The 16,688-nt window shown below is 38.9% G+C and overlaps 1 protein-coding gene across 1 annotated transcript in view; it reads left to right on the top strand.

Annotated features, from left to right (window-relative positions):
• The window catches only part of FREM1 (FRAS1 related extracellular matrix 1), a 141,939-nt gene that overhangs the window by 21,094 nt on the left and 104,157 nt on the right, over window positions 1–16,688 (top strand). The window contains exons 7-9 of the mRNA XM_036737466.1: window positions 1,608–1,739; window positions 4,552–4,896; window positions 5,557–5,699. Coding sequence (XP_036593361.1) covers window positions 1,608–1,739; window positions 4,552–4,896; window positions 5,557–5,699 — 620 coding nt within the window. The remainder of the gene's footprint in view (window positions 1–1,607; window positions 1,740–4,551; window positions 4,897–5,556; window positions 5,700–16,688) is intronic.

Below are 16,688 nucleotides of genomic sequence, written 5' to 3'. Positions count from 1 at the left end.
CAGTATATGCAATATTTCATATTTATAGTCCCCTTCAGTGAAGGCAGGAAGTCAATTTTTTCAATGGTTCTATAAGGGGTAACTTGGTGATTACATTGTTTTAATTTGATACAGTTTCAGTATAAAAGTTAGAAAGTGGTCAAAATGGAAATGTTTAAGTTTAGAGATTTAAACTGTATGGGCAGTAAAGGAAACAAGAGAATATTTACCTTTGACTTGGGAAGCCAGTGTTTCATCTCTCCAACATATCTCCTACAAGACTGCCAAAATAATCTTTCTGAAATGAATCTGATTATGGTCCTCTACTGCTCAAGAACCTTCAATGGATCCCTATAGCTTTTAGTAGGCAGCTAGGTAGCACAGGGCCAGCCATTGAGTCAGGAAGACCTGAGTTCCAATCTGACCTCAGACACTTACTAGCTATGTGACCTTGGGCAAATCACGTAACCTCTACCTCAGTTTCCTCAACATTAAAATGGGGATAATAATAGCACCTACCCCCCACCCCACGCCCCACCGCCAGGGTTATTGTGAGGATCCAATGAGATAATATTTGGAGAAGTGTTTAACAAAGTGCCTGGGCATAGGGTAGGCTCCATAGGAATGCTTATTCTCTTCCTATTCCCTAATATAAAATGAACAACTCTTTGGCTTGTCCTTCAAAGACCTTCACAATCCGGCTCTATCTTTCCAGGCTTATTACACAATACTTCTCTTCATGAACTATTTTTTTCCAGTCCAATTGGCTTACTTGTTTCCCAAACTTGTTTCCCAAAGCATTTCCTTCTTATAGACCTTTGGTCAGGCTGTCCCCAGTACCTAGAATGCATTCCTTCCCAATGTCTGCCCCTTAGAATCCCTCACTGTATTCAAGGCTTAGTTTATGGGCTACTTCCTATGGAGATACCTTCTTGAAGCCTCTTAATTGTCACTGCTTTCTCTATCCTTAAATTATCATGCCTGTACTTAGGCGTGATATGTGTTTCTCTATTCCTCAACCCCTTCATCCACTACCCCCACCCCCAATGAAATGTTGTGGGCAGGCAGGGACTTTATTTTTGGTTTTGTTTTTCATTGTACCCCTTGTTCCTGACATGGAACTTTGTACATGGAAGGCACTTAAAACATGCTTGCTAGATTGGATTGGAGGTATCTATACTTTATCAAAATAACAGTGCCTTAGGTGATAGAACTTCCTTGGCCAGCTACTTAATACCTCTTCTCTTCCCCCTCTGTGCCTCAGTTTCCTCATCTGTAAGCCAACACTGAAGTGCTAGATGATTTCCAAGGTTCTTTTTGAGCTCTAAATCTGATTGTTCCAGGATCTTAGAGATCACCAGAATAGCAATCCCCTATAAATGTATTTTCTCATTGCTTTCTGACTGTTTTCCCTTTGAAGAATGTCTTAAGGATCTGATTTGACAAACAACTAAAGTAGAATAAATATTTTTGAAAGGAAAAGTGAACCAGAGTACCTTAAAATGCTTTCAACATGTCTATTTTCAGACAGTCCTATAAGGGTAATCCGCAAGTTCTCATTTCTCATGACTTTCTTGAAATAGATCTGTTGGTCCTGCAAAGAATTTTCAGAAACTCTCTTCTTGCAGGTCTCAGTCTTCTGGAGGGACAGTCGAGACCCATCACCTGGGAGCAGTTTCAGATAGTAGACAATGATGACATCAGTGCCGTCCGCTTGGTCATTGTCGATGGCTTACAGCATGGGCGACTTACTGTAAGAGGTAAGCAGGCCATTATCCTTTGCCTCAGTCCAATTCCCAAAACATTTATTGAGGATCTACCATGTTCAAGCTCCTGAATGGATATTGTGTTGAGAATATGCCTACGGTAATAATATTTGAGGGAACCAACCTGTGATTTCTTTGTTGCACAGAGCGTTCCTAGTCTGGACACATAGGAAAAAATGCACATTTTCAAGAAATGAAATGAATGAAATTTTTATTTGATTTACATATTAACAAATAACATCTTCAATATGATTTCCATCATTTGTGATACAAAGGTTGATGCACTTTGCAGGATTCATGTGAACTCTATGCAATAGCTCCACATTGCCATCAATTGCCTATGTGTCCAGACTTCAGGAACACTCTGTAGAGTGCTCCTGCCAAGAAAACCCTCAACTCATGCCAATCAGCAATTTCTCTGCAATCTAGTCTCTGAGAATTGCCTGGGGCATTAAGAATTTAAGTGACTTGTCTGGAGGCCACTGTTTAGTCATTTCAGTCATGTCCTACTCTTTGTGAAAACTTGGGGTTTTCTTGGCAAAAATACTCGGATTGGTTTGCCATTTCCTTCTCCAGCTCATTTTACAGATGAGGAAATTGAGGCAAACAGGGTTAAGTGACTTACCCAAGGTGATACAGTTTCCAGACAGTAAGTGTCTGAGGCCAGATTTGAACTCAGGAAGATGAATCTTCCTGGTTCCAGGCTTGGCATTCTATCTACTTTGTCACCTAGTTACCCCTATCTGTCTCATTAATGGAATGTTTTTTGTTTGTTTTGGTTTGGTTTTTAGTCTATATTTTGAGAAACATTCTCTTACCCCTTTCTTAGTTGGTATTTTTACTGAAGGATTATAATTGCTCATTTGTCAAGCAAAATATTTCCTTCTCATATTCTTACCCCAAGAAACAGTTGTTCCTTTTAAATATTTCCAATGATTTAAAAAATAATTTCCAGGGAAAGAATACTCACTTTATTATATGAATATACAGAGAATCTGTGATTTCCTCAGCACGGGAAACTCCTGATTTGGGAACCTCTTCCACTGACACATTTTCCCAACTTATCTTAGATAAGTCCCAAGGAGTTAACTGAGTCATATAGAGGTTTAATGGTTTGACAGGGGTTATGAAGTTTCAGAGACAGGATTTGAACCCTGTTCTTCATGATTCCAAGCCTGGTACTATCCATTATTCCACTCTGCCTCAATTATTTGATTATGCTTATTAATCATTCTTTGGATGGAATGGGCCATAAGATTTTAAGATGTGGCTACTATTACTCTTTCCCTAAAGTTCTTCAGTAATTCATCTTGTGGTGGAGGTGACCTGGGCTCTCAGAAAGTAGGTAAATGGTAGACAGGTTCTAACAAACTCTAAAGCTTTTCCTTTTGAATGAGTATGTAAACCAGCTTAGTTATATTCAATAAAACTTGTCACAAGAAGGCTGACAAACTTATCTGACAAGAAGGTCAGACGTTTTTCAGGAAGTCTGTAGAGAGAGCATTCTTAGGGGTAAAATCCTAGATCCCCAAAGTGAAATAAATGTATATAAAAATGTAAACATTTTTCTAAAATGTAAATTAATATGGAATGATAAATAAATCCGATATACTTAATAATGATAATAACCCTAACATTTATATAGTGCTTTAAGGATGACAAAATACATTATCTCATTTGATCTTCACAGTAATCCTATTAAGTTGGTCCTGTTATCCCCATTGTACAGTTGAGGAAACCAAGATTGAGAGTTAAGTGACTTGTGGTCACAATGGTGAATTACTTTGGCCATGGCAACTCATAAACCTAAGTGGGTAGTTATTTTCATTGATAAAGAAGAGTGAGTCACCCAGTAATTAGCAATATTCATTATAACAAAAATAAGTCCTATACTTTTTGGTTATATGTGCTCTTCCTTCTAAAGAGTCCAAGAGGCTTGGTCTTATTGGAGATTCAGAAGGAAGACCAGGATTTGTTTCCATTTTCAAGTAGGAAGTCCAAGGATAAAGTGACTTAGCTAGTTTGGGTTTGAAATAATTTCCAGATCTTATTCTAACGTTACCTTGCCTTGTCCACAAACATTGTCTTACTTCTGGGTAGTTAATATGAGGGTCGGGATCAGAGAATAACAGACAACTCTTGTGTATATAGTGGTTATTATAACTACAAGATGTGTGGAAGGCAATATGGTCACTCCTTACTGAGCTCCCAAATGATCTGTCCAAAAGTATGGTACCATTTTTATAGCAGTCATAAATGAATAGGAAGGGTAACCCATGATTAAACGATGTCCTGGGTTCTGTTGGTAGGGGCAGCTTTAGCTGTGTCATTTTTCATGATGACCCTTCAAAAGGAGTGTCCAGTGTCTAGTATTCTTAGTTCCTTTACAGGAGGAGAGGTGGGTAAGCCCTAGGCCCTGCTACTCCCAGTTAGACCACTGTTGGCCTGGGTTGCCATGGGGGCCATTAGTCTTACTGTTCAAAGATGACAAACATGAGGGCTTCTGTGTGTTCCACTATACCTAGAAACATCTTCGTGCTCATAACCAAGGAAGGAGCCTCGAACCAGAGGCAGAGAACCCGAGTTACCATCTTGAGTATGCTTATAACTCACTCTGACCTTGGGCAAGTCATGTGCCCTCTCCTGGCCTCAGCTTTCTCATCCAGACACTCAAGATTGCCTTCAGTGGTCTCCGAGGTCCCGTCCAGCTCTAACTTTCTCTATGCTATTGATTGCTGTGTGTTTTTTTTCCTGTAGGTTTTTTAGACTTTTATCTCAACAGTTCCTTCACTTCCTTTTCTTCCAGGAGGGAAAGGCTTCATTTTCACTGTAGCCGACATTCAGGCTGGGGCTGTTCGCTACCATCATGATGACAGTGACTCCACCAAGGATTTTGTGGTTTTCAGGATTTTTGATGGCCACCACAGCACCCGCCACAAGTTTCCCATCAATATCCTGCCTAAAGATGACAGCCCCCCTCTCCTCATAACAAATGTAGTGATTGAACTTGACGAGGGGCAGACTGTGCTCATCCAGGGCTCCATGTTGAAAGCTTCTGACATGGACTCCAGTGATGACTACATTTTCTTTAATATCACCAAACCTTCCCAGGCTGGGGAAATCATAAAGAAGCCGGGGCCAGGACTCATTGGTAAGTCGGAGACCAACTCTGGCAGGATAAGTATCCTTTTCCCTTTTTATTTTTTTCCCTGGACATCTTCTTCCAAAAGTTCAGTTTTTTAAAAAGTTGTACATCATTATGGAATATTTTTTCAGGTGATCTCTTATAAACTCTCATTAATTTAGAATGTTCTAGCCAGATTTTGCTAGGCTTTTGTACTTTCTGTTCAGGAAGGAAAAAAAAGTTGATAATGGAAATTAATAGTATAAAAAGTATTAAGGGGGTGGGGGGGAGATGTTTAGCTTATGAAGGAAAATGAATTGATTTCAGATACATAAAAAGGAACTTTTGCAAGGTCCATTTACATGAACCATTAATGTGCTAATGACTGATGATTCTTATATTTATTAAAGAGGGTAAGTTAGAATCTCTACTCAGCAACAACACATTAGCCATGAGAAAAACTATGTACTTTTTTTGAAATTACAATTTGGATTTTTTTCCCCCACCCTACCTTGCCTTTCTATCCCACCCCACCTATTTCTAACTATTCTGCAGTGGTGAGATTTTGCCATAATATTTACTGAGCACACTCAGGGTGCATGGTTTTTAGTAGTCAGTGACAGGTCAGTTATCAGAGAGTGCTAGGCAGAGTGTTGCATAAGGACATGGTGTTCTATGACCCAACAGGCTATCCAGTCCCTGGTTTTCTTCAGAGAGATCTCTTTAATGGAATTATCTACTATCGACACTTCGGTGGAGAAATATTTGAGGATTCCTTTGAGTTTGTCCTGTGCGATAGCCATGATCCTCCCAACCTCTCCGAACCACAGGTAAAAGGACCCTTTGGAAGATTCTTTGAAGAACTACTGGGGAGGTATCTGGTTGTAACAGTGCAGTATTTGGAGTCAGGAACATGGAGGTTTGAAACCTGCCTCCGATACTTTCTAGCAAGGTCACCTAAAGTCAAGCAGCTTCAGTTTCCTGATCTATAACATGAAAATGATAACACTTGAAATCTGTACTTCATAAGGATATTGTCAGGCTCAAAAGAGAAAATGAATGTAAAAAAAACCACTTGAAATATGAGAGTTTTAAATCACTTTGAAAAAAATGCTAGGTATTGTTATTTCTTTAAAAAAGAACTAATGAGATTCAATCAGCTTCTTTGAGGAAATCAAAGTATTATTAACTTATTGAGGAAATCATTCATATAAAGGGTGTTCCTAAAGTCTGGACACATAGGCAAAATGCATATTTTTCAAGAAATGAAATGAATGAAATTTTCAACATCTTATTTAATTGGAATGTTAACAAATAACATCTTCAATGTGATTTCCATCATTTGCGATGCAAAGGTTGATGCACTTTGCAAGAGTGACATGAACTCAATGCAGTAAATCCACATTGCCATTAATTTTAGCACATTCACTCTTTATGCATTCAATCAAGTGTGTTAGTGTGTTGCTGTTTCAACAGTCTCGCTAGCAGCTTCTGTGGGGGTATAAGATTCACCCACAGCCAGCACCCAGAAAGCTGCCAACAACACAGGTTCTTTTGATCTGCTTAATTAAGGAAAGCAAGGTGAAAGGGTTGACGAGCTTACTTTTAATTCAGCATTCAAATATCATTCAGTTAGTTCAGGGGGAAAATCCAGCACCCTGAACTTCAAAACAAAATGCAAACAAATTACAAACATCAACAGACTTAGTCTGATTCAAATCCTAACACAGTTACCAGAGTTCAACAAAGTTTCAGCATCCGGGTTTACAAGCTGGAGGGCTCCTTAGCTACAGCTGCCCGGAGCCTGCTCATCAACACCATCTCAGGAGCCCCGCACAAATGGCTCTGTCCTCCCTTCTTATAGGGCTTCAGACATCAATCATCATCTGAATCACCAGAGCTCAGGCTCTGGTGATTGGTTCTTGAGTTGGCCCCTCCCCTTAGGACCCTGGGAGATTTACATCCACATGGATTATGTTAACACCTAATGGGGTTTGGGCCTGGGGCTTAGCACCTAGTAAAGCTCACTGAGATAAATTGAGTCACTCAAAGAAAACAAAGGCCATCCTGGTTACAGTTGCATCTGTGATTTTCATTGAGTACACCTTCTCCTTTAGCATATTCCAGAAAAAGAAGTCACTGAACAACACAGAGTCTTCAGTGAAATGGTTAATGAGATGTTAATGAGATTTCCTATGTGTCCAGACTTTAGGGACACCCCGTAGAATGCAGAAATCTATTTGAACAAACTTTTCTCAACTGACAATTGTAAAATTTTAGAAATTGAAGCAAATTGAAGTGAGGTCAAAAAAGAGTGAATGGATATGCTCTGAAGTTTAAGTTTTTGTTTGTGAAAGTTACATGTTGCCAACGAGGATCAAGTGAGCTCTCCTTAGAGGAGGATTTGCAGAGAGAGACTTTTGTCCCAGTTTAAGAAAAAACTAACAATTTGGGCTGTCCAAAAGTGAAATTGGTTTTCTTAGGAGACAGTGACTTCCCTCACACTTGAGACTTTTAAGCAAAGGCTGGATGGCCACTTTGGGGCTGTGTAGTAGAAGGGATTCTAGCTAGGGGAGGGATTGAACTAAATGGCTTCTGAAGTTCTGTCCATCTCTAAGACTGTGACTGTTTTTATGATATTTCATATTTCTTATACTGTTTTGCTTTTATTTTACATTCTTGTGTCACATTTGTTCATATACATGACTTATCTCCTCTAATGGATTATAAATATATTGAGGGCAAGAATGATGTAGTTTTTCATCTTTGAATCTCTTTCCTCCCCTAGCACACAGAATTGATCATAGTAAGCACTTAATAGTTAGACATTTCAATAGATTCATGTTCTCATCAATCAATCAACAAACCAAAAAGCATTTAAATGCTTACTATATACCAAGTACTTTGCCAGTCACTCAGGATACAAAGCAGAATAAAAACATCTCATGCACTCAAGGAGCTTGTGTTTTAATGTAGGAGACTCTGTGTATGTAGATAACACGCAAGAAATGAGTACAGGGTGGGGAGAAAATAACTTTAGAGGGGAAGCATTTCATTAAGAGCTTCCAACTGTGCAGATTACGACTTATCCACAGCTTCTCCTTCTGTGTGATTGGTTTTCGTGTCTTCCCAAAAATCCTCCATAGAGGCTCTTTCCTAGCTCAGTGGAGGCATCCTAAATCTTTTAACATTTTGTGAACATTCAACATTTTCAATGGCTCTCTATTACCTTTAGGATTAAAAAGAAACTACTTAGCCTGGCATTTAAGAATCTTTGCAATCTGTTTCCAACTTACCTTCCCAGTATTATTCACACTACTCCCCTTCCTACACTTTGTGTTTTGGCCAAACTTGCCAATTATTGCTTCCTGAAGTTGACATTTCATTTCTTCACCTCCATGAATTCAGTGGGCCCGTCCATCTCCTTTGCCTGGAGTGCACTCCCTCCTTAAGCTACTGTTCCAAGTACAAATTTAACCACTGGGTGGCAGTGCTGCCCCAACCTGATCTTATTCACCAAAGGAACCAGGTATTGAAAAGTTCTACTCATTTCACCGTGACAGTTATGGGGTCCTCTCAATACCAGGAGCTCCTGGGAAGTGTCAAGGTATTTGCAGTTCACTGAGAATTGATGACTTTTCCCTCTCTATCCCCCTACCTCCCAACCTCAGGCTCTGTCTCTTTAATACAGTGGTTGTACTCATGTTATTATCCTAAGATAACATAAGATAATATATAAGAAAAGATAACCTTGAGAGGTATTTTGCTTTCCCCAAGGTCATGCCCCTGTGACTAGGGGAGCCCAGATTCCAAACCAGATCTCCAAAACCAGTGTTCTTAACAATATATAGTCCTATTGTTTAAAAAAACACTTTCCACAGAACAACTCTACTGAGGTTTTATCATTGATATATACATATATATATATAGACACATACATATATATGTGTATATATATATGCATATATATATATATAGTGTGTTTTATTCCTATTTTCATAGATTAGGAATCACGTTAACCATTTTGTAGATGCCAATTTTGAATTGGTTTCCAATGTTTAGAATATTCAGTGGGAAAGAGTGAGGGGAGTTGCTATTTTTTCCCCTCAAATCCCACTCCTCCTCACAGTTGTAATGTGGGTGGTTCTACCTATCAGTTTATACCCTGATTATACCTACATAAGTTTACTTACTTCCTGTCCCCACCCCAACCCTTCCTAAGGAGAACCTTGTCAATTCAGGTTTTCCTTAAAATACCAAGTTCTGTATGTGAGACCTTGTCCTTGGGTCAATCCCAAGGTGACTCTGGCTGTACCCTCTAACTACAAAGCCTGACTTCAAGTAAAACAGCTGAGTTGATGAAGGTCAAGAAAGTCAACTGAAAAAATATGTATTGCATTGTTCAATGATGAGGAGGCCCCTTGGCATCATGGATCTGAGCCAGACTCAGAGTCAGGAAGACCTGAATTCATGCCTAAACTCTAATAAATATACCCTCATATCAGCAGTGGGGACCATTAGGAAGTGTAGTTTAACCAGACAGGAGAATAATTGTGAGAGGCAAGCTAGATATGTCCTTTCTCCCCTTCTCTCTTTCCTATTTTTGCTATCTTCTCTCACTGATTTATCCAGTTAAGATAGCTCTTGATTCCCCAGCTTTTGAGAAAACTCCCTTTCTTTTCCTAGTTTTGCTGTATTTCACTGAACCTAAGCAAGACCTAATGAAGTAAGCCATAAAGATGAGCTGCCATGCCACTGTATACAGTTTTTGCTATAGATGTAGAATCAATTAAAAAGGTCCTGATAGTACAGTAATATTCCAATATTATCATAAAGCCATACCCTCTCTTAGATGAGGACAGTTTTTGCCCAGACCATGGGCATTCTCCAAATCCATAAGTGTAGAAGAAAACACTGTTCAAGGCATTTAGCTTCAGATACTCCTGGAGCGTCAGGTGTCCCAAGTGTGAGGTTCGACCCAAACCTCCCAGTATAGGAATCCAGTACAGAAATTGGCAAACATCCCAGTGTAGCAAATGCAGCTCTGGGCTGAGTCACTGATTCCTCTGCCTCTCTGATCCAGACTGTCTGGTTCCGAGTCCCTCCAGATGCCAGATGCCATGCCTGGTGCTTTTTCTCTGGGTGCCCTGTGGTTTCACATCATATAGGCTCATTGCACATGGAGTTGGGTGCGGTAAGGGGGAGAGTTGGTGTGTGTGTGTGTGTTGGATTAGAAGGCAGTCACTTCCCCTCCCTTCCCTTTCTGTCCTTGAAATTTAAAAAAATTTTTTTTTGGCTGACACCCAGGTTTATGGATATACACACCCTCAGAGGCTTCATAAGTTGGGATGGCCATAGGTGGGGGTGTAAACTTGAGAAATAAAGCCTGTCTTTCAGATGAGGCATAGATATACTTCCTGTTATATTTATCTTCTTTCAAGGCTCAGCTCAGGAGCCATCTCTGATGTAGCCTTTCCAGATCCCATCTTTTTCTCTGCTTATTCTATCATCAAATTAACTTTTACTTATTTGAAGACACATAGTTAGTCAGTCACTTTGTATTAATTAAGTGCCTTCGATGTGCCAGGTGCTGTGCTAAGCCCTGGGAATACAAAGAAGGGCAATCAAACAAGCCAACTATTATGGGAGAAATATCTCCCCCCTGAGTTGGTGTGGTAGGTAACCACTGCCAAAAATATGTGTATCACAACACAGAAATTATGGAGCTAAAAAACCAGGATTTTTTTTTGTCATGATGCTCAAGCATAGGTTCAGTCCTCAGAGAAAATATGAATTCCAATTAGGACCCTTATAAGTCCTCTTAGAGGCAAAAATACATCAGAGTGACAGAGAAATGATTCTTTTACATATTTCAATCTTGCATATTCCTCTTAGGCCATGAAAGTTAAAGAGAGCATAGTCCGTAATCCCATGCTTCCTTCAATGCCAAAAGAATTGAACAAACGTAGTTAAACAGAACCATAATCTCATACAACCCCTTACCTCATCAAACAAACTCTTTAGGTAAACTAAGTCAGGTTACAGATTAAGTTATATTTAGAGACTTCCCAAATAGGTCTGGTTGAGAAGGAGGATTTACATGTTGCCAAGGAGTGAGGGACAGTTGAGATTCTTCCTCTGGCTTCTTATCTAAGGAATGTTTAAAGGCTTTAAAGTAAAATTTCACATCCCATGGGATAGGTTTTGGTCAGGTGAGGTTAATGTCAACACAGACTTTTAGTTCACCAAAATTTGCAGGAGGAATGGCCCTGAGTACCTACTAATTAAAAAGAAATAAAAAATTCCTGTAACAAAGCAAAAAATAGTCTGTGCTGTCACAGAGCTCACAGTCTAATAATGGGGGAGATAACAATCAAACACCTATATACAAACCAGATAAATATAGGTTAGATTGGGAGGTGGTCTCAGAAGGCAGACATTAATATTAAGGAGGACTGCCTCTATAGAATGTAGACTCTTTGAGGTCAAGAACTGTTTAATTTTTACCTTTGCATCTCTACTTCTTAGGCACTGTACCTAGAAAGCACTAAAATGTTTATTGTATTGAATCGAGATTGAAAAAGTACAGAGCTTCCATGAAGGTCTTGACATAATCTATCAAAGCAAGATTTAGTGACTTCAATACAAAGGGGAGCCCAAGGGAGGAAAGTGAAAAATATGTTAAAATGTACATACATATACATATATGAAGAATATAACAAATAAAATGAAAGAAGCCAAAGACTAACTAACCTATTTAGAAGTTTCATGCTTGATGTCATAAATATATTCCTCAACTAGAGACATAGTGAGTATTAATCAAAGGCAGAAAAGAAATGAACAACTGCTTAGATTATTCCTGAATCAGCTATCTTTAGCCTTACATACCATCAACCCATTATTATTTCCAACTCTTCATGACTCCATTTGGAGTTTTCTTGGCAAAGATACTGGAGTGGTTTGCCATTTCCTTCTCCAGCTCATTTTACAGATGAAGAAACTGAAGCAAACAGGATGAAGTGACTTGCCCAGGGTCACACAGCTAGTAAACGTCTGAGGCTGAATTTGAACTGATAAAGATGAATCTTCCTGATTCCAAGCCCAGTGTTCTCTATCTACTGCATCACTTAGCTGCCCGCCATCAACCAGAGCAAAGGTCAAACTCATTGCCAAATTAGAAGTAAGAATAAAGTTTAGAAGAACATATTGCATGCACTTAAAGTAGCTCCAACCAGACCTAAGTGAATAGGCTATTAACTCTCAAAAATGAGAAATGGATAAAAGTAAGGATATTGATTCTTGAGATTGCCTGAATACTAGAAAAAACACTAGATCTAGGAATCCAGCACTAGAATCAAATTCTAAGTCTGCTGTTTACTTCCTCTGTGACCTTGCTTAAAACACTTTTTTTTTTCATTTCACTCTTTCTGGGGAATAATAGGGTTGGACCAAATGACCCCCGAGGTCCCTTTCCCATTCTGAATTTGTGATCCTATGGTTTTAAGAAGGGGGTTAAATGGCAGAAAACCAAAAAACAGGGGGAAGGGGGTTAAACAAACGTAAACGTTACAATGGTTTGGAATGTGAGTGAGTCAGAAATGAGCAGGAAAACATTCAGTTTTTCTGCTTAGTAGCAAGTTACCTCTTGTATGTATTACATCCCTTTATCCTCCATCTTGCTAACATTTTATTTGGGAGTTCTGGTTTAGATCAATGATAGAGACCCCAGTTAGCTGGATAGTAAGAAAAGTAAATATTTAAGGAAAGAGATACCAGGCTTAACCGGGTTTAACAGGATTATCACTAATTCTCATGTTGCGTTTACATAGAAGTAATGATGTAGATATAGTCTTGAGTTCTATTCCCACGGAGAAGACCAGAATCTCTTCTTTTTAAACAGTTTATAAGCCTTTTTTAAAATAGAAAACTCAAGACTTTCCCCTACTTCCATACCACTGTTACAAATGGGATAGGTCATATTTTATACATGTATAAACACACAAAGGTCAAAGCTCATCTCTCAACAGAGAATGCCATTACAATGAAAGGTTAATTGTACCCAACATTTATAATTCCTAGCTAATAGGCCAAAGTAACCATGCTTTGTAGCTCTGATTGCAGTGAAATTCTATACAATGAATAATCCAGTATGTTTCTATAGTTTGTGTCTGGATAGAAGTAATTTTCTCCCGGAACAATTAAATTTAGCACTTGATTCTATGGAAATTAAGCAGGAAGCAGGGAGGGCAAAAGGTGAAGAAAGGTGAGCTAAGCTTATCACGGCTCCTTTTTTCTGATTGGAAAGCTAATGTCTTCTTCAGAGTTACTAGAGACTAAAGAGTAGATATACCAACAAAACAAATTTATAAGACAAATCTTTGCATTGTTAATTTTTTCTCTTTTCTTAAATATATGAGTATATTAGATCATATCATATTATGTGATAAATATATATGTATGTACATATGCAAATATATAAATGTATATATTTACATATAATTGTGGAATCCTACAACTTCCAAAGAGTCAAAATTGTAGGTGTCTAAAAGGTCATTGGAAAGATGCATGTTAGGTGTAAATAGGCTGTAACATATTAGCTATGGTGATTTGGGTGCAAGAAGTGGTATACGCAGTTGTGAGCTAAGAGATGTTTGGTCAGAAGAGAAGGTGGACAGGTTATGAAGGATGAGAAAGGGATCACAAATGGACATCTTCAGGCTTCCCTGGTAGTCATATGATTTCAAAAGACTTGGAGGAAATTCTCTAGTGTGTGTTAGGTAGATCCTCTGATGGATTTACGGAAGGGCTTAGAAAATAACTGCACAGAAGGAGAAGGCATGAATGGGCAATGATCTGTACTTTGGAAGGAGTATGCACGTGGATGAGATCATGGATCCGTTGAAAAGACATGCTGTCACATCACCATGCCATCCATCCCCATTCCCTCTGCCTTCCCCATGTTTTATCCAGACCTGTAATTTCATTGGTATAGAGAACTCCATGTGAGGACAAAGCAGAAGCAGAAGTGCTGGCTGTGCAAATTATAGTCTCAGGAAGTTGCTTGGAGTGCTTAGAGGTTAAGTGACTTGTCCAGGGTCATGCAGCTAATGTGAAGCATGAGAAGTGTAAGCCCTCTTGACTCCCCTCTCACTTCAGGTTTAAAAAAGAATAGTCTAGTCTCTGGCATCAGCACCTACACTGTCTATAGTACCAGGGTTTCCATTACCTCATTGGTACAAGGGAAATCTAAGTGAGCCCTAAGGTCAAGTTTTAGGGTTCTGCTTAGGTATTTATGTGGTCATTCATAAAACTAAACTATGACTTGATTTCTCACAGAGAGGTCTTTTAACCTCCCACTCTAGAACTACAGGATCCTGGAGTAGATAGTCTGTTAAATTTAAAAATAACCTTCAAAAAAAACCCCACAACAAATACCTCAGGGCTCTACCTCATGAATACTCTGATATCAAGTAATGACATACCTGTGTACAAAGGTAACAAATTCATTTATTTAAAAAAAAAGAATCAGGCTGATGAACCACCATCAGCAAGAGGAGACAGCAAAAACAGAACTTAGAGGAAAGAGAGAAGGGGGGAAAGGACATGCCTAGCTTGCCTCTCACAATTATTCTCCTATCTGGGAAAAACTATACTTCCCAGTGGCCCCCACTGCTGATACGAGGGTATATTTATTAGAGTTGAGATTTGAATCCACATCTTCCTGATTCTATGTCTGGTTCTCTGTCCATGATGCCAAGGGGCCTCCTCATCTTTGAACAATACAATACATATTTTTTCAGTTGACTTTCTTGACCTTCATCAACTCAGCTGTTTTACTTGAAGTCAGGCTTTATAGTCAGAGGGTACAACCAGAGTCACCTTGGGATTGACCCAAGGCCAAAGTCTCACATACAGAACTTGGTATTTTAAGGAAAACCTGAATTGATAAGGTTCTCCTTAGGAAGGGTTGGGGTGGGGACAGGAAGTAAGTAAACTTATGTAGGTATAATCAGGGTATAAACTGATAAGTAGAACCACCCACATTATCACTGTGAGGAGGAGTGGGATTTGAAGGGAAAGAATAGCAACTCCCCTCACTCTTTCCCACTGAATATTCTATATATTGGAAACCAAGTCAAAATTGGCATGTACAAAAGGGTTAACCTGATTCCTAATCTGTGAAAATAGGAATAAACCCCACAAAATATATCTCAATAATAAAACAACTTCAATAGAGAGAGTTGTTCTGTGGAAAGTGTTTTTTAAACAATAGAACTATATATTGGAAAGGGCACTGGTTTTGGAGATCTGGTTTGGAATCCAGGCTCCCCCTGGTCACAGGGGCATGACCTTGGGGAAAGCAATTCGCCCCTCGAGTGAGATGAGCTAGGAACAGATTAGGACTGCCTACCCAAGACATTAAACAATTCTCATAATGCCATATTATGATACTGAATTTACAACGTCATCGATCCTTTCTCCCTGCTACTCCTGGGAACGTACAAAAAGTATAGATTTTACCATTTGCCATTGTGTAGATGCTTAATTACCTTCAAGTAAATACTACAAAGATTTATTAATTACTTAATATAAACAATGCTTTATACTTAGTGAGGGGGATCCAAAATGAAAAATGACTTAGTCCCAGCCCCCTAGCAAACTAAGAGGGGAAGCAATATAGAACATGTACACAACTAGGCATCACGTAAGGTACAATGAAATAGTGCCAAAGTTAAGATCTGGACAAAGTGTCCTCAGCACAGTGCTGGCAACGTGGTAGGCATTTAATAAAGGCTTGTTGACTTGACAAAGTGCTCATGTGAAACTGAGAAGAGAAAGACCACTTTCAGGAGAAGGCATCAGAGCAAACTACGTGAATCATATAACAACAGAGCTGATTCTTAAAGAAAAGAATTTTAGTCAGTGGAGATGGGTAGCAGGGAGCGAATTGTGGGCACAAGAGATAGTTTGCTTCTGCACAGAGGCGGGAGAGAGCAGGTGAGATCAGGGAACAGCTGGTGGCTCATTCTGGAAATAAAATGTAGAGTGGATAAAAAGGATAAATAGAATGGATAAAAAAGTAGATAGAAAGTAGATAGAATGGATAAAAGAAATATAGGAATATTTTAAAAGATTTTATATATACATATATGTATATATGTATATATATATCCCAATGCTGCATAAACAAAAATAGGAAACAAAATTTGGTAGAAGATGCTGGAAATATATTTATCATAGCCATTATAACTTTTTTTGTTCAGTTGTTTTCAGTTGTGCCTGACTCTTTGTGACCCCAGTGGGGTTTTCTTGGCAAAAATATTGGAGTAGTTTGCCATTTCCTTCTCCAGCTGATTTTACAGATGAGGAAACTGAGGCAAACAGAATTAAGTGATTTGCCCAGGATCACATGGCTAGTAAGTGTCTGAGGCCAGATTTGAACTCAGGAAGATAGTCTTCCTGACTCCAAGCCCAGCATTCTATCTTCTTTAGCACCTAGTTGCCCTTAGTAATAACTCTAATGACCACATATCTACATTTCTGCTAAATGTATTCTTTAGTGATAATATCAAATAGAAGGAAAAAATGTTATTTAACTCGAATTTCTGTTCCAGAAGGAGTTAATTACATGGAACAATTATTTTGGAAAAGATTTAAATCTATCATAGTGCCTTGAAAGGCAGAGACTTGGAATAGAGTATTGGAATTGGGTTCAACATTTCCACCCCCCAGACCCTAAAGGCATCCCCTCCCATGCTTATGATCAAGGTCAAATCATTTAACCTCTCTGGCCCTCAGATCATTTTCTAAGACCATAT

Source organism: Trichosurus vulpecula, chromosome 9 (genome assembly GCF_011100635.1).
Source record: "Trichosurus vulpecula isolate mTriVul1 chromosome 9, mTriVul1.pri, whole genome shotgun sequence".
In the NCBI taxonomy this organism is placed as follows: domain Eukaryota; kingdom Metazoa; phylum Chordata; class Mammalia; order Diprotodontia; family Phalangeridae; genus Trichosurus; species Trichosurus vulpecula.
Note: the sequence above shows the minus strand (reverse complement) of the source record. Positions and strands in the feature narration are given on the sequence as shown.